This window comes from Elephas maximus, chromosome 11 (genome assembly GCF_024166365.1).
Source record: "Elephas maximus indicus isolate mEleMax1 chromosome 11, mEleMax1 primary haplotype, whole genome shotgun sequence".
Lineage (NCBI taxonomy): Eukaryota > Metazoa > Chordata > Mammalia > Proboscidea > Elephantidae > Elephas > Elephas maximus.
This window is the reverse complement of record NC_064829.1, coordinates 99465079-99472867: the sequence shown is the minus strand read 5'-3', so window position 1 is coordinate 99472867 and position 7789 is coordinate 99465079. Positions and strand designations below refer to the sequence as shown.

The window sequence follows — 7789 nt, the reverse complement described above, 5'->3', positions numbered from 1 at the left end:
GGAGGCCGGGCTGAAGGCACATTAGCCAATAGGCACGCGGCAAACGGCGCCTGGGGCGGGAGGCGGAGCCCGGCAGGGGGATGATGTCACCTGGAGCGAGTGAGCGCGGCGTGGAACGCTAGTCGCGACCCCAGATCCCGGCGGGGGCGCGTAGCGGCCTTCTCGCCGCACGGGACACGAGGGCTGGGAGGGCGGCGGGGTGGGGATAAAGGCTGGATTTTCAGGCGGAGACGGCCTCTGGGGAGACGTGCTCGGGGTAGAAGGTGAGGTGAGGCCCTGGTCGGGCGGAGCACCTTAGCCTGCATCCCCTGAGCCCGCCTCGGGAACTGCACGCGGCACCCCACCCCCGCCTCCCACGCAGACAGTGGTGCGGCCTGCAGGGCTCCCCTGGCGGACGAGGCTAATGGTTCGCTCCGCCCGGCCCACACAGAGCCGGCCCACTGGCTCCTGCAGTGTTTCGGGACTCCTCCATCAGACAGGCTACCGGAGGAAGGGGCTCCGTCCGCGTCCAAACTCCCTTAGGTGTAGGTGGCGTTGTCATCAGTTCCGACCCCGCGCTCAGATTCAGCCTCCTCAGACCTGTCCGCAGGAAGCCGGCCCACCTCTGACCTCACACCTGAGGAGACATCTCTCCCTTTGCCCTCAGACTCTGAAAAGGGCGTCTTTTGGGCTTGGTCTTTGACCTCTGCTCCTCCCCTTCCCCCACTGCCCCGGACACCCTAACCCCAGGATGCAGGACAGACGAACAGACACACAATGAGGGTCAAAGATCTTTAAATAAGGGGCAAGTGACAATAAATACTGTACAGGGGAGGGGCTGGTGTTGGGGCGGGGGGGAGGTCCAAAACTGTAGTTTCAGCCTCGAGACTCCAAGGACCTGCAAGGAGGGTGAAGAGAGGGAGCCAGGCTCAGAGTAGAGGGCCAGACCTGGGATTCCACGGCCAAAGGCCCAGGGAAGTGGGCTGGGGGACCCTATGGGGAGTGGGTTCCAGATCTTGGGATGCGGGTGGGCTAGGAGTCCTCAGGGGATTTGGCCAGAATGGTTGAGGTGAGAGCCTGAGTCACGGGTCAAGGGTCAGGTCCCAGGGGAGAGAAGCCAGGACTGGGGGTGGCGATCAAGGCCCTGGGATTGATAGGGAGGCAGTGGAGACCCAGGGGCGGGGTGATGAGGTGCTCACGAGTAGCTCTGGTGCTGCTGGCGCCTGCGTGCAGAGCGCATCTTCTCAAAGCGGGCCTCCATCTCCTCGAGTACACGGGGTGTGTAGCGCACCACCAGCTTTACAGAGCCCTGAGCGGCCTTTAACAGTTCCACTGCCTTCTCGTGCTGCTCACCCTCCACGCTCTGCAGGGTGGTTGGTGTATACAGCTGAACCGGGGGCATGGCGGTCACCCAGCCTCCAGCCCAGACACAGGACCAAATGCTTGTGAGCCTGGTCTGCCCTGAGATGCCAAGGCCTCATGCCCCTAGAGAAAAGCTGTTAATTCTTGGCTCAATGTTCTCGCCTAAATCTCCCACATATCAGCGATAGCCTCACATGCCCACAGTCACAGAGTCAGACCTCCAGGCCTAACCTTGTCCCCTCCCTCTCCAAAGCCCTCTAGTCTCCAGCCCTACCCCTCCTGTCTCCACTCCCTCTTTGTCTCCACAGACTTTGTCCTCTCCCACTGTACTCTCACCCCAACCTCCTCCCTGGCCTTCTGACTGCCACTCTTTCCCCTCAGTCTGTCCCCTACAGAGTCCCAAAGAGGTCTTTCTATACCCCAAACTGAGCCTATCCCTACTCACAGTCCTCCCATGGCTCCCCAGCACCCTCAGGACAAAGTCCCAGCTCCTCAGGTAGGCACTCAGGCCCTGCATGGCTGATGCCACCCACCTATCCAGCTATGCTTCCACCTACATCTTTACAGATGCCACATCTTTCTCCCATGGAACAGCTAGTGGGTTCAAACCACCAGCCTTTTGGTTAGTATCCAAACACTTAACCGCTGCACCACCAGGACTCCTTTCATCCACTCTAACCCCAGACCTCCATCAGGACCAGGCTTTTTTCAGCTCAGAAAAGTGCAGAGTCACATCCCCTACCTACAACACCCTCTGCCGAGAACATCCTTCTTTACATTGTTTGCCTGGAGAACTCCTATTCATTCTTCAGAACCCAACTCAAATGTTCCTTCCTCTGCAAAAACTTCCCTCATCTAGACTGGTCTGGTGCCATACCTGGGCTCTCACAGTGCTTCGTGCGCCTCCATTACCGAACATTATCTCCCTGGATTAGGACTGTTTCAGTCAGGGTCTATCTCCCTCATCAGACAGAAAGTCCTTCTGTGTAGGAGCTGAGGCCAGCTCTCTCAGGTCTGCAGTACCACCCAGCACAAGGCTCAATCAATGTGTTGAATGAATGAGTGTCAAAAACAGGGACTCTGCTACCTTGGCAGACTGTGCCTCCAGCCTGGTCTCAGCCACCTACTTACCACACCATTCACAGACAGCAGCTGGTCCCCGCGCTTGAGGCCTCCATGGCGGTCAGCCACGCCCCCAGGGATGACACGAGAAATGTAGATGGGTGAGTTCTGCTCCTTGCCCCCCATGATGTTGAAGCCCAGGCCCTCATCTGTCTTGGGCAGCTCTACCACCCTGGGATGTGCGTGGCCCTCACTAGCTGTGAAGGCAGCCACCGTGGCCTGGGAGAGAGAAGGTGTTGGAAGTGAGGGTCCCTCCATGGCAGGCATACGGAATGCCATGGGGCATCTGAGCCAGGGAGAGTGATTTTGGAGAAACCTCTTGTCCCAAGCACAGGCGCCTGCCGCAACTCAAGGCAAGATCAAGCTTTTTTTTTATGCCCTTTTTAGCTCCCTTCAGATGCCTCTGACATGTCAAAGAGCAAGTGTCCTTTTGGTGCCAGTGTGTCTTAATACCCAACAAGAAGTAGCATCTAATTATATTTTAATAAGGAGTCCCTGGGTGGCACAAACAGTTAAGCACTAAACCCACCCAGAGGTGCCTCTGAAGAAAGGCCTGGCGATCTACTTTCAAAAGGTCACAGCCTCGAAACCCTCATAGAGTGCAGTTCTGCTCCACACACGCGGGAGTCATCATGAGTTGAAACTGACTCCCTGCCAACTAATTTTGTTGGTTCATATTTTAGTAAGATTTCGATGTTCAGTGTTTTCATTGTATGGATTTTTAAGGTGTGTCTTCTATTCAGGCATATGGCACTGGTTTCTATTTGAAGTTGCTATAAAGATGCCTTTGTATGACATTTGTTTAAGTAAAAAAAATAAGATTAAAGAAAACTACTAAGTAGATAATAGTACGGGTGATACATAAACAAAACAAAAAAAAACATGGAGTCAATTCCAACTCATGGCATTCCCGTGTTACAGAGTAGAACTGTTCCCCTAGGGTTTTCTTGGCCATAATCTTACAGAAGCAGACAGCTAGGCCTTTTTTTCCACAACACTGCTCACTGGGTTGAAACCGCCAGCCTTTCAGTTAGTAGCCAAGCTCAAACCGTGGTATACAGATTTGGCAAAAATGACAAAGGAGGAAAGAGGAATGACTGATATTAAGAAGATACTGTGCCAGACCACGCAGTTGAGTGGATACTGGAGATGTGAGGTAGGGGGCGCCTACCTTGGCTGTGGCGTGAGCTCGAATCTCAGCACTGCCGGTAATGTCCAGCGTGTCATAGAGCTGCTCATACACCTGGGAGAGGACGCCCAGACATCAAGGAGCCGCCAGACCCCTCCTCTCTCAGACCCAGGAGTCCAGATCTCCAGACCCCTCCTGCCTCAGACCCAGAAGTCCAGACCTCCAGACCCCCTCCTCCTTCAGACCCTCTCGTCCCTCCCACTCGAGGGTCCGCCCCGCCCCGTCCCCGCCCCCCGGGGCCCCCGCAAACTACAATTCCCAAAAGAGCCCCGGGACAGAAGCGCGGGCACCCCAAGGCGGGCAGCCCCAGGCGCTGCTGGGAGGCGTAGTCCCTGCACTCAGGGAGGCTCTCACCTCCCGGATGGCTGAGCAGAAGCGGCTCTGCAGGACGCGCTGGAGCGCTTGCAGCTTCTGCGGGGGCAGCTCCCCACTGCGCTGGAGCCGCTCAAGGAGCTCCACGGCCCGGGACACGTCTGCGAAGCGGGAGCGCAGAGCCACGGAAACGCAAATGACCTCAGAGAGATGCAGTGAGAGGCGCGCAGACAGACCCGCGCAGGACGGCCGACAGCCAGGCGGGCACCCCGCAGAGTCACGGGTGGCAATAGAGGGACTGGCGGCCCGTCAGCGCCCCGCGTGCCCAGCACGCCCTCAACACGGGCAGGGCGGCAGCGGGCGCCACCTCCCTGGCCCGCTCGCCCACGGACCCACCTACACCCCAGCCCCCGGGCTCCCGGCGCCCCGCCCCGCCCACCCCCGCCGGGTCCACCCGCCCACTGGCCCCGGCCTCGCCGGGGTAAGGGTGGGTACGCGCTTAGGGACGCAGGCCCGAGCCGGGGGCCCAGTGGCGCACGCTTACCCCGCTCCAGCCCCAGCGGCTCCACCAGCGCAGCCATGTCGGCGCCACAGCTGTGAGCCGCCGGCTGCCCTTTAGCCGGCGAGGGGGGCGGGGCCGCCAGAGGCCACACCTCGTCGCCGGCGAGGGGCGGGGGGCTCGTGAGGCCACGCCCCCGGGCATGGGCCCCCACCCCTTCTCCCCGCGAAGGCACCGGGGCACCGCCACCGCGGTCTGTCCTCCGTCCCCGGCGGTCTGTCCTGGTTGTGACCTCTCCCATTGCCGACTGAATCTGTCCTTCCCGCCACACCTGTCCATCCCCTCTGTATCCCTTTTTCCCACATTGATTCAGCAAACGTGTATTAAACATCTGAGCCCAGGGCGGTGGACTGGATGGTGAGCAAGGTGGACAATGGACAAGCCCGCTGCCCTCCCCTCGTGTAGCTTACAGTCTTGAGGGGGAGTGAGACAGCCAACTACTACTGTGATAGGAAATGGGAGTGGGGAGGTGGTGATCTAGATAGTAGTTGTTGGGTGCCATTTAGACTCATAGTGACCCCATGTGGCAAAGTAGAACTGCCCCATAGGGTTTCTAGGCTGTAATCTTTACAAGAGATTGCCAGGCCTTTCTTTCATGGTGCCGCTGGGTGGATTCAAACCGCCAACCTTTCAGCAGCTGAGTGCTGACCGTTTGCCCCACCTCGTGGTAAGGCATTGGCATAGAGCCCTTGGAGGTAAGATGCACCGGAAGTGGGGCGTGAGTCACCTTCAGACAGAAAGAGCTGCGTGTGTCAAGCTCTTGAGTTCGAAGGCCTGAAAGTAAAGCCCACGTGGCTGGACGACAGAGTTAGGGTTGGAGTGGTTTACGGTGAAGGTGAAAAGGTTATGAAGATAATTTATGTATGCCTGTGTTTTGGAATACACGTGGACTTCCTTCTAACTACTAAAACATGGTACTTACATTTGTATTTTAAATCACTATGGCCACTGTGTGGAGAATGGACTGGATGGGAACAGGAGTGGAAGCAGAGGGACCAGTGGGGAGACTATCCCAGTAGTCCTGGTGAAGAATAGTGGTGGCGCCCACAGAGAGTTATGGAGATGGACAAGTGGACAAATTTGGAAAAAATCTAGACAAGTCTTGGTGGTTAATTGTATATCGACTCAATAGCAATGGGTTATGGTGCCACTGAGACCCCTGGGTGGCACAAATGGTTTGCCATCAAGTACTAACCAAAAGGTTGGTGGTTTGAATCCACCACAGAAGAAAGGCCTGATGAGCTTACTTCTTATGGTGTAAGATTACAGCCACTGAAAACTCTATGGAATGCAGTTCTACTCACACACATGGGGTCATCGTGAGTCGGGATCCACTCAACTTTTTTTTCCTGATGGTGCTATTTGCTAAGGTGGTCTATGACAGAGAAGGAATACTAGAAATTTATTGGGGAGCCTGTGCAATATCCAAGAGAAGATATCTAGGTCCAGAGCTCAGAAGAGCCATCCGACCTGGAGGCAGTTTTGAGAATTTGGGTGTCAAAAAAACCCACTGCTGTTGAGTCCATTCCAATTCATACTGACCCTGTAGGACAGAGTAGAACTGCCCCATAGGGTTTCCAACATTTAAAACTCTCAACACTTAAAAGTCAGGAAGAGGACAAAGAATCACCAGAAAGGTAGGAGGAAAACCAGGTGGGGGGAAACATGAATTTTAAAAAAAGAGAGTAGTCAGTGGTGTTAAATGCTCTAGAGAGGTCAAAGATAGCTAGAAAGTGTTCCCTGGATGTAAAGACATAGCCTTTCACTATCTTAGCAAGAATACTTTGGGGGAGTATTGGGAGACAAATCTAGTTTGAAAAAAATTGGGGACAGGAGATGTAGACAAGACTTTCGCGGTTGGCTGCTGCGCCACCATTTTCCCATTTAGCTGGATGGAGATAGAGTACAGAAAAGGGCTTTTTCTGCGTGGGAGGACTTGAGCAGGTTTCTCTATTCCTGTCTCCCTCATAGTGTTTCTTTCTCCTTTAACAAAAGGTAATATATTTACAGGAATAAAAACAAGACCAAATGATACAGAAGGCCTCAGGATGAAAAGGACCAGTGCCCGTCTCTGTCCTACCTCTTCAAGAAGCAACAACTTTTAGGTGTTTGATCCTATCGTTGCTTTTCTGTCTCTAAATAATATGCTATTTATCAATTTTAGATGTTAGCAATATATTACATATTGCTTTTCTGCTCTTACCATTCCTCTCTCTTCCCATGAGTTGTATAGTACCAGTTTTTCATTAAATCAATGAAGTGTTCACATTATGTCTACATAGTTTGCTGTTGTTAGTAGCCAGCTAGTAGATTCTGACTCATGACAGTCCCATGTGTGCCGAGTAGAACTGCTCCATAGGGCTTTCAAGGCTATGATCTTTTGGAAGCAGATCGCTAGGCCTGGCTTCCAAGGCACCTCTGGGTAGGTCTGAATTGCCAACCTTTCGGTTAGCAGCCACTTAGCTGTTTGCACCACCCAGGGAACACTGGAACCCAAGTAGCGTTCTGTGATTACATTTCCTTTGTTGAACAATTCTTGGTTTTTTTCTGTGGTTTCTAGCTTCGTGTGTGTGTGCTTTTTATCACATTCTCAATCTCTTTCAAACTCTCTACCACAGCAGCTGTTTTATTGAATCCTTTTTGTCCTGAAACTTCTTGAAAACTGCACTCCTCCTACCCCAATCTGGACCAATAGCTGTATAGAATCTTCCACCCTGACATTTTTCTCCACTACTCTCCACAATTGGATCCACCATTTCCTCTTTTGAACCTCTCATTTTGTTGAAGTATACCTTCAGTTAACTTCCTAAAAAGGTTTTGAGATTTTCTTTACTTTCCAGGAAGTTTGTATTTTCCCAACTCTTCCAGTGTTTGTAACAGAAAAATTTCAGGTTATCCAGTCCCTACTGCCAGAGCTAGTCCTAATTGTGCCTTTCTCAAGCACCCTGTTCTTATAGTTGGAGTATTTTGGTATTTTTTCATTCTTTTTCCTCCGTGTCTTTAATTTGGATACTTTCTCCTGATCTCAGTTCACTAATCCTCTGTTCTGCTGCATCATATCAACTATTAAATTCATCGACTGAATTCTTAGCTTTTGTTTTCCGTTCCATTTGAGGTTTTTTTTGTAGATTCCAGGTGTTAAAATTCTCCATCTTTTCCTTATTTTCTGAACATAATAATCATAGTCTATTAACTCCAACAACTGAATCACCTCTGGGTCTGTTTCTATTGTCTGTCTGTCTCTAGATTTTTAGTGATTTAGTCCT

The 7789-nt window shown here is 52.9% G+C and overlaps 1 protein-coding gene across 3 annotated transcripts; it reads right to left on the bottom strand.

Moving 5' to 3' along the window:
• Positions 1-384: 384 nt before the first annotated feature.
• On the bottom strand, positions 385-4569 carry LIN7B (lin-7 homolog B, crumbs cell polarity complex component). Of its 3 annotated transcripts, none has more exons than XM_049900663.1 (7): positions 4509-4569; positions 4007-4125; positions 3635-3706; positions 2473-2682; positions 1179-1342; positions 808-877; positions 385-616 (listed from the first exon to the last, which is right to left on the bottom strand). In XM_049900663.1, exons 1-6 carry the CDS (start codon positions 4543-4545, stop codon positions 856-858), a joined length of 624 nt encoding a protein of 207 aa, XP_049756620.1. In that variant the 5' UTR covers positions 4546-4569; the 3' UTR covers positions 385-616; positions 808-855. The 3 variants fall into 3 exon arrangements, with proteins under 3 accessions (XP_049756620.1, XP_049756621.1, XP_049756619.1); XM_049900664.1 differs by having other exon boundaries at positions 385-579; XM_049900662.1 differs by lacking the exon at positions 385-616 and having other exon boundaries at positions 765-877.
• Positions 4570-7789: the final 3220 nt, after the last annotated feature.

Coding starts and splice junctions, on each gene's coding strand:
- LIN7B (XM_049900663.1), bottom strand. CDS start 4,545: ATGGCTGCGCTGGTGGAGCCGCTGGGGCTGGAGCGGG. Junction 3,707..4,006: donor TCTGCTCAGCCATCCGGGAG/GTGAGAGCCTCC, acceptor GTCCTCTCCCAG/GTGTATGAGCAGCTCTATGA. Junction 2,683..3,634: donor GAGCTCACGCCACAGCCAAG/GTAGGCGCCCCC, acceptor TCTCTCTCCCAG/GCCACGGTGGCTGCCTTCAC.